This window comes from Arvicola amphibius, chromosome 10, assembly GCF_903992535.2.
Source record: "Arvicola amphibius chromosome 10, mArvAmp1.2, whole genome shotgun sequence".
NCBI lineage: Eukaryota > Metazoa > Chordata > Mammalia > Rodentia > Cricetidae > Arvicola > Arvicola amphibius.
This window is the reverse complement of record NC_052056.1, coordinates 4,068,125-4,087,902: the sequence shown is the minus strand read 5'-3', so window position 1 is coordinate 4,087,902 and position 19,778 is coordinate 4,068,125. Positions and strand designations below refer to the sequence as shown.

The window sequence follows — 19,778 nt, the reverse complement described above, 5'->3', positions numbered from 1 at the left end:
TATTTAAGTGAGCTCCTAGAAGAGAAACACATGGTTTTCGGGTCTGCATGGGCTCCCTGCTGTCCTGTCTCTCCGCCATGCCCTCGGCCACCCGAGAGCACCGTACTTAATAAAATGATGGGCATTTTGATTTGATTTGATTTGACCTAATTGGATTTCTTGAGCTGGCGAAGCCGCCTTTCTTGTTATTTTTTCTTAACAGTGTATATACACACCCTGTACATAAATGCCCACAGTACTATACAATAAATGCAAGTCCCTCATCAAGTCTTCCAAGTCTCCCAACTGTTTCCTCACCTAAATGCACTACTTCCTTTCTCTGTGAGCCAGGGACCATGGGAACTCCTTGGAGCAGTGCAGGGGCTGGGATCTAAGACAGGCAGCACCTGTCACTGAATCTGCAGGGGACACGGGGGGAGGGGGGGATCACCTTCCAGAAGAGATGGGAGACAAAGGGGTAGAAGAAACAGGAAGCCAAGCTAAAGGCTGACCCCAAAGATCAAAGCGAAGGAAGTGTGAGCATAGAAGTTCCTCCCGCACACCACAGACAGATCTTATCTAGTCACTCGGCTCCAGGCTCCCTGTCAGGACCCATGACGACATGCACGGGTCCTCCACGGTACTGCAGAAGCCAAGCGCGAAAGGGCAGCAATACCTCTCATTCAACAGAAACCCTACAAGCTGTCCGACTACCCCACTTGACAGTAGGTGAATTTCTAGGATGTGTTATGGTCCGCTTCCGAATCATCCAGAATGCCTGCCGGGTTTTGAGAAGTTCTAGCTAGCAGGCACGGTGGGGATGCAGGGAACCCCAACGCTGAGGAGGCAGAGGAGAAATGCTACTCTGAGGCCAGCCTGGGCTGTGTAGTGAGCAGGGCATGGTGGTCCACACCTGTAACTCCGGCACTGAGGAGGCTGAGGCAGGAGGATGGCCACAAATGTGAGGCCAGCCTCAGCTACAGAGCGAGGTCGCGCCTCAGTAACACGAACAGAGGTGGAAGAGGATGGACACAGAGCAGGGACAGGGGGGCGGAATCTGGGGCGCGGGTTACTGGCCATCTCCGCTGCCTTTCAGGCTTGGGAACCACATGAGATACAGGCGCAGACAGGGAACGTCCTCCCCAGGCTCGCTCACTGAGCACTCGGTCCTCAGCTGCCGGCCCTGCTTTGGGAAGCTGTGGAAATTTCAGCAGGTAGGATCAAATAGTGGGTCAGTAGGGTTAGGTCCTTGGGGACTGTGTCTTGTCTCAGACACTCCTTTCGCCATCTCTAACCTCTCTCTAGAATCAGGTAAACCACTTCTGACACACGTTCCTGCCAAAGTCTAGGGCAGGTTCTAATTCCCAGTTAAAGTCTATGAGGCCTTTTTCTCATTAGACTGCAGCGATTCTCAACCTGTGGGTCGCAAGCCAGATACATTACAATTCCTAACAGTAGCAAAACTACAGTCATGAAGAATCAACGAAATGACCTCATGGCCGGGGTCACCACAACACGAGGAACTGTATTAAAGGGTCACAGCATTAGGAAGGTTGAGGACCACTGGATTAGAGCATTTTATGTTTTTGACACACAGCTTAGAAATATTCAGTTCTGCTGCATAGTAAATAGTAAAACATATTCATGAATTAAACCCCATATATTTTATCTTTTTAAAAAGTTTCTTAATGTGTATGGGTATTTTGCCTGCACATATGTCTGTGTACCACATGCATGCCCTGGTGCCCTCAGAGGCCGGAAGAAGATATCCAGTCTCCTGAGACTGGGAGTTACGGAAGGGTGTAGATGCTGAGAATCAAACCTGGGTCCTCTGGAAGAGGAGGCAGCACTCTTGAACCGCTGAGCCATCTCTCCAGCCCACTACACACCTATTTTGTGATACAGTCATAAACCTGTAAGACACACTAAGAACAGACATGTGGGACCTGTGTATGCTGACAGGAATAGAAGAACAGAAAAGAGGGATACCCAGAGACAAACAGCCTCGGAAGACTGGGTATGACAGTCACTCTTCATACGCAAGCTGACTGGATTTAAAATCACCTCTGAAACACACCCCAGGGCTTATCGACTGGGAAATCCCACCCTTAACCACAAGGGGCTCCATCCCAGGGGCTAGGGACCCTGACTGAACAAGAAGCAACAGGATGCTGTAGGCCAGCACTCTCCATTCTCGCTGCTTCCTGGTTCTCCACAGCATGAGCAAGTTGCTCGCTCTGCTAAGGCCGCAGTCTCTGCTCCTCCAGCACCATCCTCCCCTGCCATGACAGACAGTGTCCCCAAACAAGCCCTCCTTTCCCTAAGTTTTTTCTTGCCAGTCTTCTGCTCACAGCGCCAAGAAAACCAACAGACACAAATCATGCCAGGTCTAGATCTGAAGTTATGTCATCCTCAGAGCAACTGTTCCCTAAAGCCTCGTGTGTGTTCTACACAAAAACACGGACAAATAACAGTGCGGATTCTAAGCAGACGGGTGCTAGGCTACAACTATCGCAGGCACGCACTCGTCATCATTACAGCAGAGCAGGAACATGCTGGCTTCAGGAACCTTTCGTCTGCTGAGCCGCAGGAACCTCTACTCAGGCCCCTGTACTCAGGCCAGCGAAGCAGAGGGAAGGACAAGATGTTCAAAAACTGTAAGCCCATGTTCCAAGCTGTAGTTCCATCCCGTGGGCATCTGATCCAGAGCGTTGCTTGGCCCCAGATCTCGTGCTTCTCACGCACATCTGAATTGACTTAACCCATCTGGACATCTCCACTTGATCTGCCAGCAGAGGCAGGGGGATCTCTGTGAGTCTGAGGCCAGTCTGGTCTACATAGACAGTACCTTAGAAAGTTAACTGAGGGGATGGCTGTGGCAGGCAGGTGAAAGCATTCCCACAGCTAGTATTCCTTCTTCCCCTGCGGTAACAGAACTCCAAGTCGGCTGACCCCATGGAGTCTAGCGAGGGAGTGGAGGGCGGGGGTCTTATCCTCCTCTATAGCTAAGGGACCAAGGGGACTGTGTCTAAACTCTGGGCAACTGGATGGGAGCAGCAACAGCACAGGCAATTCCTGGATCACAGAGTCAGAGAGGAAGCTAGCCATCTTCCATTGTTCCTTCTTCCCCTATCTTGAGGGCTACAGTGGGGGAGAAGTTGGTAGAGAGGCAGGGCATAGCGGGAGCCAGAGGCTGCGTCTAACAACCACCAAGGATGGTAGAGAAATGAAAGCAAAGGAAAACTGGGCCCCTAGGTGCTGTAACACCTCACTTAGAAGGAAGGCCACTTTTAGCCTGCCTGAGCCACTAAGTCACTATGGGTCTCTCTGTTACAGAAGCTTAGCTGATACCCCCACAGCACAGTAACCTTGCTGCTAAAGAGGCAGTGTGTCACCACCTCTTAATACACAATTAAGTAACGAGTTAGGAAATTAAAAACTATAGCAGCTGCAGTGGTGGCACAGGCCTTTAATCCCAGCACTTGGGAAGCCAAGGCAGGCGGATCTCTGTGAGTTCCAGGACAGCCTGGGCTATTACACAGAGGAACCCTATCTCTAAAGTTCATGGAAAAGATATTGTCTCAATAGTTAGTCTTCTGATACCAAACACAGCCAGCCAGCCACAAGAACTACTGACTCGACTCAATCTAACAAAACCTTTTCCTGTTTAGAAAACTCAAAACTAATAAATAAAAACCATTCACTTGTCCTCCGGCAAACAGAAGGGATCTGAGTACTGAACACCAGTTAGAACCTTGCCACTTATCCAATGTGGCTTAGGCACCTCGGTTCCCACTTCTTTCAAAAGAGTGGTGGAGGCAGGAGACCCTAAGCGTGTGATATCTGTAAAATATCTCACGGGACTTGATAAAGCCTTTGCCACTAAGTGTAGAAAAGTTAAACAAAGTTTCATAAACATTCTGGAGAGAATGCAGGGGTCTCAGCACAGCAGCCAGGTCTCGGACCTGCCTGGCAACCCCCACTCACACCAGCCCTCTTTCTCTCTCTCTCTCCTTTCCTGTCTTCCCCATCCCAGTTCTGGTTCCAGGCCTTGCATGCTGCACAAGCATCCCTCCCTCCCCCCCCCCCCCACTCCCACCGCTCTCCTTTCTTTTCTCTCCTCCCAGCGGAGCGAATTCCTGGATGATGACCACAAAATAAAGATCCCACAAACTCAGGTGTGAGCGGCAGAATCCATGAAGGGCAGGCAAGAGGCACACTGTGGGCAGTTGAGAGCAGGAACCCAACCCTGGCTCGCCACAGTCAGAGAAGGAGACCCCCCCAGGCTGGGGGAGAGAAAAATGGCCACCACCTTAAGGACAAGGGCTGTACACCTCAGGGTCAGGCTGCCACCAGAGCTTCAGCAAGTGTTCCGGCAGGGTGCTCCAGAACCAGGACTCTGGCCATCAAGGGGAAAACCAGAGAAGGGACACAAGACAAGACGGGACAGTTTCCCGGTTTAGACAGAAGACTCAAGAAGGAGACGAAGTCAGGAGCCATGAAAATGAAGACACAAAGCAAAGACACTGTGGAGTTGTGTCCATCAAACCGGTAACTTCAAGAAGTGAGACGGAGGTGGGATAAGAAGGCGGTTGGGCATTCCCCCACCCCCTCCTCTTTTTAAGCAGGTTATAAACAACAAGTCTGGACCTGTGACTGAGTCGGAAGCGTGTTCCCCACACTCCAGGTGAGATATCCAGGAAGGAGGCAGTCATGGAAGTGAGCCACTTGGGCTCCAGGAAAAGGACGAGGTAAGGAAGAGATTACAAGGATGGGCCAGACCATCGGGAGTCGAACACAGGACACTGCTGCCCAAAAACATTACGGCTCAGTGGGTGAAGGCACCTGCTCCAATCCCAACAACCTGAGTTGGATCCCCGGGAGCCAACATGGTGGAAGGAAGAAGAGAACTGAGTCCTGGCAACAGAACCTCAAAGCTCATATGCTAACTTCCGCATGCACACATCTATACACATACTCAATCAATCAATCACTCTTAAAGGAAACAAAAACCCTATGTAAAGTAAAAAACAGAGACTAGGGAACTGGCTCCATTGGTTAAGTGCTTGCCATGTTGGCAGAGAACCTGAGTATAACCCCTAGTGCCGAGTCAAAATCCATGCCAGGAGCGATGATGTTCCTTGAAACACTTTGGGAAGGTGGGAACCTCAGGTCTCAAACACAAGGTGGATAGAAACTGAAGATACCTGAGGTTGTCCCCTGGCCTTCACCTGCACCCATACACACACACACGACTGCGCATCCGTGCATAAGCAAAGAAAGAGATGACAAGAATTTTACAGGTATATCTTACATAACCCAATATATCCCAAAAGGAGTCACCTTTAAAGCCCAGAAAAGAACATTCATTAAAAAAAATGAAACAAACAAACAAACAAGCACTCAGGTGTGGCCTAAGACAAACCCTTCAGGTATTACAAGTAGAAAGTACCACTCACCGTTTCTGAAGATGCTGCCTTCTGGAAACTGTCGCCTTGTGCCCAAATGCTCTCGGTCACAAATGCTATTTGTTCTGCCTCAAGTACGAAGGGGGAGACAAGAAACAGGGCCCACTTGTTCAAGTCATCAATAGACTACAAAAGAAGAAGAAAAAAGAGGACTCACTGTCACTTCAGGCCATGATCTCCATTTGCTGGCTAACCCCACCCCTGGCTTCTTCAGGTAGGATGGACAGGAGTATCTGATACACTGCAGACCCCTGCAGCCTTCTCTTTGTGTCCAACTGTGGCCGTTTAAACAGCTGTATGGGCCCTGGCCTGGCTCATAAGAGTTTCAAAGTCTCTGGGTATTTGTTCCTATGCAAGCAATTCTGACACTGTTTCTTTCAGCTTAAGATGTCTGAGCTTCCCAGGTCACACTGGGAGGCACATTTAAGGGTGAGGCTTTGATGGCAACATCCGGAAGTCCCATAATCGCCAAACCCAGAGACTAAGCTACATTGGAAAGGGCCTTTTCCTATATGCAGAGACGCGGTCAGATAAGCTTCAGAGGGAACGCGCACCTCAGTGGGGAACTCTGAGGTTTGTAAGAGTGGATTAGACACAAGACTGGGTAGTGATCTGATGTAGCGGCCCTTTTCATATCTTCATACAAAAAAAAGTTAATTGTCCTCTGTACAAACAAACTCACTTTGTCCTTACGTTAATCCGTAAACTACACTGTGTAATAACCGTTTCCACAGCTTCTGACCTGTAACAGGTATGGGAAACCTGGAGGACGCAGACACAGGGAGAACCCACACAGAACGCAAAGGTCATGTCACGTTAGGGTCCTAGCCATCCTCAGGTGCGGGTGGCTTGTTTAGGTGAGCTAACAACCTTGAAAACCGTTTCCTTTAGTTTCAGATTTCTGGGAGGAGAGTTGTAATATGATCTTAATGTTTCAGTCTGCGGTGCAGTGGTGGTGCACACCTTTAATCCCAGCACTTGGGAGGTAGAGGCAGGAGGCCAGCCCGGGTCTAGAGCGAGTTCCAAGATAGCCAGGGCTTCACAGAGGAAACGGGGAGGGGGGGCTACCCAGAGCAGAAAAGACAGAACTCTAAGGCTGCAAGAACCTTCTGGGCCACAGCCCGAATCCAAGCGCAGACAGCAGTGAGGTGGGAGCAAAGTTCAAGGTTGAGAGAGACCAGCTATCTGTGCAAAGCCAGGGTGCAACGAGGGGCAGGTATCCGCAAGGCTGTCCCTACCTGGGGTTCTGAAGCAGGCAAGAGAGGGAGTAATTAGGTTAGCTAACTAGGTTAGCATAGTCAGCAGGCCAAGGAGATCACGAAAAATATTCAAAGGTGTCTAGGAAACTAATTTGGCAAAATTTCCACTCTGATACAAACCGCAAAGATCTTGTGTTAAATAAATTAGCTTAGAAACCACCAGAGTGGAAAAAAAAATCCACCCTCATTTATTTTTCAGTTCTGTGATCTCTCTCAAGCAGTTTTAGAGAATTTAGCCCCCATGTTCTACAAGGAGCAGTGTCCCCTTCCACCACACCTGTCTTGGTCCAGGTGGTCCTAGCCACGGCTAGGCTACAGTAGCTATACACTTGGGATACATGAGAAAACTCAGTGTTAGCCACACGGTAAATAAATTGATATTTATTAATTTATGTATAAGCGTCTTGCCTCCGTGTGGATGTGCGCCACCGGCATTCCTTGCCCCCTACCCATGGAACTGAGCCCATGAGCTACAGGTGGTTATGAGCCATCTTGTGGGGACTGGGAACTGGACACGCATGCTCACGAGAGCAACATGTGTTCTTAACAGCTGAGCCATCCCCAACCCCTACAGTGTTGTTGTTTTGTTTTTTTTTTTTTTTTTTAAAGAGTGTTGTCTCTGTTAATTCCCTGGAAGCACAATTCCATCCTCATACCTAAACAGCCTGACAAAAATATTCACCCTGACGAAAGATTATGATTCCCGAATGGGTCTTATGATTTGACATCTATGAAAAAAACTCTCATTTTGGTGCTAAAAGTGAAGCCGCTTTCCAGCAGGAAGCGGAAAGGGCAAAAGGCCGTTGAAAAGCAAAACACTGTGTGATGCTCACGAAAGCAAGGGATGTCCAGAAGCGCATGGTAGGAAGTACACTGTGAAGTCAGGTCTAGCCTGCAGCCGCCCTGTGCAAACGATCATCGTCCCCTTCCCGTGGGTGGGGAGTGGGGGAGTGGGGGGAGACTGCGCCATCATCCTCCGCACTGGACCAGAAGCCAGCCCACGGAAACGCTAGGTGCCAAGTGGGGTGTCCTGGGCGTCCCCGCTCCCGCTGCAACAGACGCGGGAGGGGGCAGCTGGCCCGCGGCCGAGAGCGCACGGCGGGGCTTCCCGGGCCGGGTGCAGATGCCGCCGCGCCCGCTCCACGCGGCGCCCCCGCCCGCCGCCCACCTGGCTCTCGCCGACGCAGAAGACGCGGCCGCCGCGGCTCAGGCACACGCGCGCGCCCCCGGGCTGCGCGGCGGCGCGGCAGAAGGTGAAGGAACAGCGCGAGGCGCGCAGCCGCCGCACCGTGGCGAGCACCAAGGCGGCCGGCCGGCGCCCCCAGCGCGCCCACAGGTACAAGTAGCATAGCGTGATGAGCATGGCCGGCGCCCGCCCTCCCGCCCGCCTGCACCGGCCCGCGCCCGGCCCCGCCCCGCCCCGGCCGGAAGCGAGCCTGGGGGAGGGAGTGGAATGCGCGTGCGCTGCTGGAAGGGGGAGGGGGCTGAGGGCGAGGGCGGAGTGCTGGAAAGGGGAAGGATGCGCTTGAGATGAGGGCTTACGGCTAGGGAGGAGCTGGGGACGCCAGGACCACCGAGAGGGTGATGCGGGTAAAAAGGGGATAAGGGTATGGAAAGGCCGGGTCGGGACTGAAGATGGCACGGAAAGAGAGGTTACTGTCTGTCTCAGGAGGCTGGCTGTTCCAAGAGGGGAAGGAGGGAGGGACAGGAGATTGGAGGTGTGCCCTAAAGATGGAGAGACCGAAGCTGCTCCACCAGAGGGAATTGGGGAGGTGACCAAAACCGTGCTGGGAACTTAAGAGGGACAGGAGGAACCTTAAGGAACCTTGGTTCCCTGGAAGAACTAAGGGAGGCCGCTCGGGGTGGAGGGGTGATGGAGGGTAAAGTTTGAAGGCGGGAGGGTGATAGTGGAGAGGGAGGGTTTGATGTGGGGGGGGGATGGTGATGAAGAGGGAGAGTTTGATAGGGGAGGTGGATGATGATGGAGGGGAAGTTTGATTGGGGAGGGGTGCCTAACCTAATCAAGTCAAAGTCCACCTTATGTCAACAGCCAATATTTGCTAACTATCTACACAAGTCATAGCGCCAACACAGCCTCTACCTGGCCCAGTTGGAAAATAAATGAGTCCATTTTATTAGACCTTGCTAAGCCTTCAGAAGTAGTGCGGGGAAATTACATGAATTCATATGACGCACCAAACAAGACAAATGGGGCATTCTCACGCATGTCTGTTGGCAGTTTACCCATCACAGGAGAAACACAAGTGTCCCAGCTGCATGTCACCCACAGCACCTCTGAACAAATCCAATTCAGAAGCTTGCTGCCTGACTCTTGCTCCTCCACTGTATATGGGAGGCATAATTAGTAAGAACCACCAGGTGTTGCCTAATCCACGTCTTGCCTAATCCACGGATAGATTTTTATTTAAGTATACCAGCCATGGATCTGTTGGCTCACCCTGAGTGATGGGGGGGGGGGGGGTGCATGCTTTTAATCCCAGCAGAGGCAGGCTGGTCTGAGGCCAGCCTGGTCTACAGAGCAAGCTCCAGGACAGCCAAGGCTACACAGAGAAACCCTGTCTGGAAACTCTCAGATCCCCAGACTTTCAGTCAGGTGGCATAGCAACAATAGACTGGGCTCATATAAACAAGGTATATATCTCTGGGAACAAGAAGACAGACTATAAGGGATGATGGAAAGGATGCAGCCTGCACTCCCCTCGGGGAACTAGTTCTGCGTGGCACTGGTTAACACCGATTGTGCTGGATAGTTTTATGTCAACTTGACACATAAGCCAGAGTCCCTGGAGAGGAGGGAGCCTCAACTGAGAAAATGCCTTCATAGGACTGGGGCTTTAGGCAAGCCTGTAGGGCAGTGGCTCTCACCTTCCTAATGCTGCAACCCTTTAATACAGTTCCTCATGTCGTGGTGACCCCAGCCATGACATTATTTTTGTTGCTACTTCCTAACTGTAACTCTGCTACTGTTAAGAACTGCCATGTGATATCTGAGTTTTCTGATTGTTTCATGCAATCCTTCAAAGGGGTCATGACCCTCAGGTTGAGGACCCAGCCCACTGTGGGTGGTACCGTCCCTGGGCTGGTGGTCCTGGGTTCTATAGGAAAGCAGGCTGAGCAAGGCATGATGAACACGCCAGTAAGCAGCACCTGTCCATGGCCTCTGCGTCAGCTCCTGCCTCCAGGTCCCTGCCCTGCTTGAGTTCCTGCCCTGACTTCCCTCATGATGGACTATGATGATGGAGTGTAAGCCACGTAAACCCTTTCTTCCCCACCTTACTTTGGGTTGTGATGTTTCATTGCAGCAGCAGTAGTGGCCCTAACGAGTCTGCTTTCTAATGCCATCAATGGAAGCCAGCGCTGGAGATTGAAACAAACCATGCTTACTGTTTCTGACCATGCTTACTCAGCTGCCTTTCTCATACAGTGCAGGCCCTCTTACCCAGGATGGCCCAGCCCACAATGCCGTGCTACCACTGAGCTACGTCTCCATTCTGATTTGTTTTTATTTTTAAATCTGTGTATTAAGAGAAAACACAGAGTTGACTAGAAATACTTCTCTGATCCCCAAATATAACAACATCAATTAAGACACCAAGAACATTGGGCCACCCAGATGGTCCAGCCTGATGACCCGAGTTCAGGCCCTGAGACCCACATTGTGGAAGGAGAAAAACCAATTTTCACAGTTTGCCCTTTGACCTCCACACATATGCTGTTGCATACGTATATTTTCTCTCTCTCTCTCTCTCTCTCTCTCTCTCTCTCTCTCTCTCTCTCTCTCTCTCTCACACACACACACACACACACACACACACACAAAATCTACCAAGAACACTAATTACAAAGGAAAAGGTAAATACGCTAAAACTAAGCCCCCCAGGCTGGAGAAAGGGCTCTGCAGACAAGCGCACTGGCGGCTTCCAGGCCACCAAAGCTCAGTCCCCAGCACCCACACTGCGGCTCACAGCTGTCTGTAGCTGCAGCTCCCAGGGACCCAACGCCCTTTCCTGGCCTCTTTGGAAACCAGGCATACACTGATACACAGACAGACGTGTAAACAAAACACATGTAGACATAAGATAAAAGAAAGCCTTTAAAAATAAGTGTGAATCAAGACCCTCCCTTTATTTAGAGGCACTATTAAAGAGGGACACACTCTGAGACGAGAGGAGGAATCTAGAACACAAGTAATCAATAAAGGGTTCAGATCTGGAGTAAACAAAACGCCAACTTGTAAGACATGGTCAGGCGGAAAGGAGAGGATAAAAGATACATGAGCACGTTGCAGGCAGATGACTGGCAAGCTTGATGCTCAGCTCCCAGGCATTGGAGAATAGACTGACTAGTGGCGATCCCCTCTGAAGTCCTGTAAGTTCACCCTTGTCCCCACTGCAGAAGGCACTGTGCTGACTTGCTACAGCCACTGGCTTTCATGACCACATTTTCACCAGACAGTAGAAACCACTATTCAAACAAAGGGATTTAACAGAGAGGACCAGCTGGAGCTAGACGAGGGTGCAGCATGGCCTCTGAGCAGGCCAGACACCTCTGCCTACAGACAGATGTGCAGTGCCACCACTGAGAGCAGCTGTCTCTGCCATCAGGGGCTGGGCTAGGAAACGGGGAGCCCCCTTAGCTCGGGGGCTCAGGTCACATGACGGAAATCAGAGCCCACCAGGCTCACCTGAGGAACGTGGAACACCAGAGGCTGAGACTCCAGCCGAGGGAGGAGGGGGAAAAACTCCTGTTCTTGTGGCCCAGGATCCCTACGGCTAAAGCTCCCTGGAATCAGATGGCAGAGTCTCTGTGACCCAGCAGGGACAGTCAAGGGCAGGAGATGTGGGTGAGCGGCCAGCCTCTGTGCTTCCTGAAATGGCTCCTGGATCTTTCAACAAAGTCCCATTTCTAGTCCAGTGTTTATGGGAATTTTGGCCACCTGACTCACACACTTAAGTCCTAAGCCCTGGAACTAAGCAAGCAGCCATATTTAGAGGCCAAGCCTTTAATGAGGTGATCGAGGTAAAACAAAGGCGTATGAGTGGCCCCTAGTTCAATAAGTGTGAACAGAGTTCTCACTGTTCAGGGGGAGGCTTCCCCAGCCCCTGGCGTCCATATACAGAAAAGGTCTAGGATGTCCTAGTGGAAGTTCCACTCCAGCCCCCCTCCCCCATCTCTTTCCAAACCCTGCCACATCATAGAAATCCCACCAAATTATGGCCCCTCCCCCAGAGATGCTCGAGACCACTCCCACAGTGTATTTAAACTGCCCCCCAGAAAACAGAGGTGGGTTTTTGGTCTCTTCCCCATCTCCTCTCTGGGGGTCTGGAAATCATCCGGGAGTGTTTTATCCATTAAACCTGGGCCTTTTCTAATTTGGTTTGATTTGGTCTGATTTGGACTGCTGCGTTGGCGGAGAGGCTTATGGTGTGCAGAAACTTTTCACGTACAAAGGACAGAGACACGCAGAGGACACACAGAGATGTCATCTACATCCAAGAAGAGACGCCTTTGACAAAACCAACCCTGGTTGCCCTGCCATCCTGACTTCTAGCTCCCACACCGTGTGGTGCGTTTTTTAGAACAACCTTGACAGATGGCCACCCTTGAACCACCAAGCCTGGGTAAGTCTTTGCTCCACGCTCCAGCCCAATATTCATTGTCTTCCTTAAAGATCCTGGCTTCAGCCACCCACCTCCCACCACCACTGTGACGCTGTCCTGTCCCAGGCTTCAGTGCCACATCGTCACCCCCGCACCTCACATTGTCACCCCTACACCCACATCGTCACCCCTACACCTTACAAAATCACCCCTACACCCACATCGTCACCCCACACCCCACATCGTCACCCCACACCCCACATCGTCACCCCTACACCTCACATTGTCACCCCTACACCCCACATCGTCACCCACACCCCACATCATCACCCCACACCCCACATCGTCACCCCTACACCCCACATCGTCACCCCACACACCCCACACCTCACATCGTCACCCCTACACCCCACATCGTCACCCCACACACCCCACACCTCACATCGTCACCCCTACACCCCACATTGTCACCCAACACCCCACATCGTCACCCCACAACCCACATCGTCACCCCCACACCCACATCGTCACCCCCACACCCCACATCGTCACCCCTACACCCCACATCGTCACCCCTACACCTCACATCGTCACCCCACACCTCACATCGTCACCCCCACACCCCACATCGTCACCCCTACACCCCACATCGTCACCCCACACCCCACATCGTCACCCCTACACCCACATCACTTGCACAGCTGGTTGATACTTCAAAGGCAACTTGAATAAAACCAAATGCATTTTTCTCCAGTGCCCTCTTGATTTCTACTCTATTCTGTGCTCGCGATAACATATTCTCTGCCGTGCTATCAACCAGAATTCGTCATTTTGGAGTCCTGACTTCCTCCTGCCCCATAACGTGTCTCTACAGCTTGATGTTTGCCCCATGTTTAATCTTTGCACTCCGCTCCTAGAAATGAAAAGAATGGCCTCCTTGACAGTGCCCTTCGCCAGTTCCCACAACTGTGTTATCCAGCTAGACTGCATTTGACTTTCTGGGGACCCACCCAGCTCCGAGCCTGTTGGTCCCTGACCTCAGGAGACTCGTGTTACGCCTGCCTTCACGACCGGAAGCTGCACTTACCAAGCCTAATCTCCCACGCATTCCCTCGCCACGCCACAGACACCTGTGCCCACCACACGCCAGGCGCTGTGACAGTCACTCCATACATCCAGGTCTCTCAGTGACCTCGTGCTGTGGCTTGGTGCTGTTTGTCCCTGAGGGTTCGTGTGCTAGGCCAGCAGCTCTCAGCCTGCGGGTCATGACCACTTTGGGGGTGGAATAATCCTTATACAGGTGTCAACTATGACCAGAAAACACAGGTATTTACCTTGTGATTCATAACAGTTGCAAAATTACAGCTATGAAGTAGCAAGAAAATAGTTTTATGGTGGGGGCCAGCACAATGTGAGGAACTGTATTAAAGGGTCGCATTATTAGGAAGGTTGAGAACCGCTGAGCCAGAGGCTTGGTCCCCAGTGCAGTAGTAATATGAAGCAACGGAACTGAAGACAGGACCAGCAGCAGGCACGGTCAACCTTCTTACACTGTGGCAGACATTTCCACCTGTGAGCTTCACACTTGAGAACTGGACAGTCAAGTTACCAGAAAAAAAATAATCTCACCGTGTTGTCAATACGGTTATGATTCTGTGATGCATGCATTCCTAGCTGTGATGCATGCATTCCTAGCTGTGACGCATGCATTCCTAGCTGTGATGCATGCATTCGTAGCTGTCCTGAGACTGCAGCGTGGACCTGTCTGTCTAGAAGAAGGCGGGCAGATCCTGGGGGATTGCTGTCCCCAGAAGGGCGCAGGGCAGTTCTCAGAACGTGATGCTGCAGAGCCATAGGCGTGCTGGCTTCAGCACGTGACATTTCACAACCCTGCAGACTGATAGGGCTGCCCGACTCTGGCCTCCAGACTCCGAAACTGAACTGAATAAACTCTACTGACTCCTCACCCGGCGTCCAGTATTTGTTACACCAGCAGGAAACAGAGAGGAATCATTGGCTGCAGCTACATGAGAGGCTAAGGTTGAGAAGTCATTTCAACCCAGGGGGTCAAGACCAGCCTGAGCACATAAGGAGACCCCTCCATCCAAAAATAAAATGAAATAACAGAAAACTGATAAATACTCTGAAAACTGTCTCTTATGGCCACCTTCTTGCAGAGGAGAAAAGTGGAATTTATATTAATTCACCCGGGATCTCAAAACCGAATGAGGACGCTAAGATATGAATTGGTGGCTTTCTAGCTCCCTGGATAAGAGCCAGCTGAGATCAAAGGATGTGTTACACATGAACCCCACAGAGACCACTCCACAGCCAGGAGCCAAGACTTGTACCGTGGCTCGGGGTGAATGCGCTTGTTACAGAGGCCTGGGTTCGAAATCTGGAACCCATAAGAAAGACTACCCTAAGTTGTCCTCTGCCTGTCACACACATGCTGTGGCACTCACAGCTGCTCACACGCGTGTGCACATTGCATCATCACCAGCGAGATACACAGTGATTGAACAGAAGGTTCAGGGACAGCCTTTGGACAGATCGGGGAGCTGGGACTGTCCCTGACTTGGGCACATCCAGAAGCTGTGGGTGGGACTTATCACGGTCACCTGCGGACGCTCTGCTCTGGAAGTCCAAGTGCATGCGGTGAGGAGGAGGGGGCCTGGAGTGGGCTTCCTGTGTGGTAGCTGAATGTTAGCAGTTTATTGCCAGCTGCAGGAACTTCCAGTCGGGGAGACTGAAGCTGAAAATCAAAAGGCTCAGCAGCCAGGAGTGGCGGTTTGTGCCTGTGACCCTACCGTTCAGGAGACAGGGTATCACTGTCCGTTTGAGGCCAGCCTTGGCTACATAGTAGGTGCCCAGGTGGTCTAACATAGAGTAGGATCCTGTCTGAAAAAGGAAAATTGTTTTAATTTACTAATTAAAAGCTCAATGCTATGGGCTGGAGAGATGGCTCAGTGGTTAAGAGCACTGCCTGCTCTTCCAAAGGTCCTGAGTTCAATTCCCGGCAACCACATGGTGGCTCACAACCATCTGTAATGAGGTCTGGTGCCCTCTTCAGGCCTGCAGACATACACACAGACAGAATATTGTATGCATAATAAATAAATAAATAAATAAATAAATAAATAAATAAGCTCAATGCTAGGCACAGTTGTAGTGTGAACCACACAAGATATATATATATATATATATATATATATATATATATATATATATATATATATTGCTATGGAGAAAACAAACAGACCAAACAGACTCACAGGGCTGGGACCAAGGGAGCTGGGAGTGGACACATGCCACTTCATGCTGCCTGACCCAGGCTTCAGCACCCAAAGGAGCGTGAGAGCGAGAGACCCTCTCCTCACAAAGTTGTCATGTCCACAGACAAGCGCACACCCTAGGATTGGCAATCCCCCAGAAGTCATTGGCTAAAGGGATGGAAATCCCACAACACACAGTGGTATGTGTCTACTATCCCAGCACTCAGGAGGGGGAGGCCAGCCCAGACTACAAAGGGTGGTCCAGGCCAGCCTGAAACATACTGAGAAACTCAAAAGACAGGATAAGGCTGGCGTGAAGGCTCAGTAGGCACGGTGGCTGGGATGAGAATGTCCCCAGGGGCTCATATGTGTGAACCAAGTCACGAGGGACTAGAACTGTGTGAGAAGGATTGGGACGGTTAGGATGAGGAGGTGTGGTCTTGCGGGGGTGGGGGGGAGCTGTGTCACTAGGTGTGAGCATTGAGGTTTCAAAAGCCTACAGGCCTAGTCAGACAGATGTGCTGAAACTCTGCTGGTAAGCCACGACCTCGTGGTGATGCACAGATTAATGGAAATGGGTTAAATTAATATGTAAGAGTTAGCCAATAAGAAGCTAGAGCTAATGGGCCAAGCAGTGGTTTAATTAATATAGTTTCTGTGTGATTATTTTGGGGCTAAGAGGCCAGAAACAAACTAGTGGACTCCCTACTACAATGTGGAATCCTGGCTTGAATCCTAGACCAGAATAAAAGGACGCTAATGGGAAAATTGGTGAAATCTGGAGCCTGAAGTTTAGTTCGTGTGTGGCACTGACAGGATTGAGTTAGGACTGATCAATCCATGATTGTGTAAGATGTCAACACTGGTGGACGCTGAGGAGAGGTGAGAAAGAACTCTCAGGACTATTTTTGCAACTCTTCTGTAAGTCTGTCATGATTTCAGAATACATGTTAGAGCATGGCTTTCTCCATTTCATCAGAGCTCCTCTTTCTGCCCTAAATAGTTATGTTGCCGTAAGTGAGTTACTTTAGCTTGCTCAGTCCCAGTGTCTCACCTATGAAAAAAAACAATAGGGGAGGGAGGGAATGTATATCTCAATAAAAACAATAAAGAAGAAGAGGAGAAGGAGAAGAAGGAGAAGGAGAAGGAGAAGAAGAGGAGGAGGAAGAGGAGGAGGAGGAGGAGGAGGAGAAGAAGAAGCAGCAGCAGCTGGGCAGTGGTGGTGCACACCTTTAATCCCAGCACTCAGAAGGCAGTGGCAAGCAGAAAAGGCCAGCCTGGTCTACAAAGTGAGTTTCAGGACAACCAGGGCTATACAGAGAAACCCTGTCTTGAAAAAACAAAAATAAATGAAATGCAAGCCTGGTGTGCTGATGGACAAATGCAGTCTCTTACCCAGGGTGCTGAGGCTGGAGGATCTGGCTTTGGAGGCCAGCCTGGGCAACTGAGATAGGCTCTCATCCTGAGCCAGCAAGATGGTTTAATGGGTAAAGAGCTTGCTGTGCAGGCCTAATGGCCTGAGTTCAACCCCCAGAACTCATCGTATAAGGAAGGGTACAAGGGGTGAACGAACTCTACAAGGTTGCTCTGGTTCTACATAGAATCCACCACGGATTGCATGCACCCATGTACATATTTTTAAAGAAAGAACACGGGGTGGGAGAGATGACTTGGCAGTTAAGGAAGCACACTGCTCTTGCAGAGGATCCAGATTCCACTCCCAGCATTCACGCAGTGGCTCACAACCATCTGTAACACCAGTCCCAAGGGATTAGCTGGCCTCTTCTGACCTCTGCAGACGTGCATACACATAAAATAAAAATCGTTTAAAATAAAAGAAATATTGAAAAAAAAACTCCCAACCTCAATTTTTTAAAGGAGGAACACAAACTAGATAGGTTTTCAGATGCCTCTGCGCAACATCCCCAGCCCTGGTGCTCAGTTGCCTCCCGCTGCAACCCCAGCTCTGACGCTTGCCTCCTCCGTGCACCCCCCGATTCGGACTCGGACACTTCGCTACCTTCCCCTGCCCCCCCCCAACTCTGACGCTCAGTTGCCTCTCCGTACACCCCCACTCTGATCCCAACACACCTCGGTTTGCTAGTCATCTCCACATCCCTGGACCATCCGGCACCAGTAAATGCTCAACACAAGTTCCTGGAGCTAAAACTCTATTTTTTCCCCCACTGAGACACAACTGGCATCTCTTTTATGTTCTTGGCTACTGGAAAGCGAAGTGCTCACCAAACTTTCTATACTACATGTAAATCCACCTTCACCCAGCAGAGGAGAGTGGTCCTTTACAATCAGAATACGCAGAAGTCAGCGTCTGCGTGGAGGAGGGAGGCCCCATCCAAACAATCAGAGGGGACCTGGGGGGGGGGGGTGTGGCATGAACAGGACACACAGCTCCCAGAGCCCATCCCTCACCCCCCTTCCCCCACTCCCACCCTTGTCCACCTTCCCTCCAGCATTCAAGGGTTTCCAAAGTCAGAACCCCTTCCGTGGATGGAGAATGGAACTGAAAAAGGGTGAGCCCCACTCCCACCCCATCAGCAGGGGTGAGGTGTCCCCACAGTCATAAACAGTAAACACCCTAGCAGAGAGAAGCTGGCTACGGAAGAGGTAGGTTACAGGATATAGTTGGATTGAGCTGGCTTCCCACAGTCCGTTTCCTACCAGATTTTGGCCCGGGGGGGGGGGGGGGGGGGGGGGGGGAGATAGTATCCAGACCTGGTCAAGCAAAACCAAAGGGCCCGCTATGAAGAAATTATCCAGCGTCTATAAATAACTCCCCCTAGGGGGACAAACAGAAACACCAAAGCCAGGCTGGTCAAGCCGGCTAGCTCCTGGGGAACCAGAAAGGGAGTGGGTCCCCAGCGGGAACCACTTTCAGCTGGCAGCACATACCTCTAAGGCCCCGGCGTCCCCGGTCCCTCATGGGTGCTCCTGGCGCACGCTGCGCAGGCAGCCCTAGGAGCCGGCAGCAGTCAGCCAAGTGCACCGGAGAGGGGCGGTGCGTCTTCACCAACCACAACGCAGGTGGCAGCCTCGTGAGCAGGAACGGACCACAGGAAAGGGCCAGATCCCCGCAACCCCAGGTCCTGGCCACACCCCAGCCAGGCTCAGGCAGTGCCAGGGCTACCTCTGGCCACTCTCGGCAGAGACCTCAGACACCGCCAGGGCCCGCTGCACACATGATCGCTCTCAGAAGTGTGGCCTGCCCCACAGCAGGGCAAGAGTCCCTTCTTGTCCTTTAGGGTTGCTGGTCTCAGAGGTTAAAATGTCACTTCCCTGTGGAAGCCTGCAGTACCCTAATCCTGTGATGGGCTGCTTGTGCACCTGTGCCTGCGTGCCTTGGTCGAGCACCCTCTGGGGTGGACACTAGGGTAGTTTCCCGGAGAAATAATAAACCCGGCGAGAGAAAGACTGCAGATCCAGTCCCTCTAGAAAAGTTACTCCTCCCTCCTCTCTCTCAGTTAAGGGAGGAGGGGTCTGATTTCTCAACACTTATTCTCCACCTTTCCCTTCTCACCTTAAGGATGGGGAGGCCCGAGAGGGTCTTGATTCTGACCTCTAAATCCCGAATCCTTCATTTCAGGTCTACAGTTTCTAGAAGTTCTCCCCGCCCCTTACGTTTCCAGACTCGAGAATTTTGTACGCTACTCCCACTGGGCACTGAAACTAGAGTGTCAGACACCTTGGGAACACTGCTGCTGCACGCACGCACGCACGCAGGCACAGGCACACCACACATGCACGCGCACGCACGCACCTTCATGCTATTATTTTTAGACCCGGTCTTACTAGGTTGGCTGAGATAGCCGTGAACCTTCACGGATCCTCCTGTCTCAGCCTCCCGTTAGCTGTGATTACAGGACTGTGCAGCCAGGCTCTTGTACAACATATACCATTGATTCTGGGTGTGACACGGATTGGCACCCAATATTAACTACAACACTCTAGGGAGGGCGGGGAATGAGACAAGGAAGCATGCTGACCTCCAGGACCTTACACGCCAGGAAAGTCTCCATGACTCCTGTCCCTACTGGGGTACTCGGTGCCACTGAAGTTCAGGGGTACCCAGAACCAGCGTCCTCAAAACAGACAGTTCTCGGTGGCTACAAAAGTCCTCCATCCGAGGGAGGGTTCTGTGGCTTGTTCAACCCTTCTCCG

At 51.3% G+C, this 19,778-nt stretch overlaps 1 protein-coding gene across 4 annotated transcripts in view; it reads right to left on the bottom strand.

The window, feature by feature from the left end:
- The window catches only part of Hlcs (holocarboxylase synthetase), a 164,652-nt gene extending 145,983 nt beyond the window's left edge, over positions 1–18,669 (bottom strand). The window contains exons 1-3 of one of the 4 annotated variants that reach the window (XM_038345707.1): positions 18,513–18,669; positions 13,415–13,634; positions 5,439–5,573 (exon numbers count right to left, since the gene is read on the bottom strand). In XM_038345707.1, the coding sequence (XP_038201635.1) occupies positions 5,439–5,573; positions 13,415–13,435 (156 nt within the window). In that variant the 5' untranslated portion in view covers positions 13,436–13,634; positions 18,513–18,669. Of the gene's footprint in view, positions 1–5,438; positions 5,574–7,874; positions 8,070–13,414; positions 13,635–18,512 lie in introns of those variants that run through there. The other 3 variants (XM_038345704.1, XM_038345708.1, XM_038345703.1) reach the window with 3 other exon arrangements.
- Positions 18,670–19,778: the final 1,109 nt, after the last annotated feature.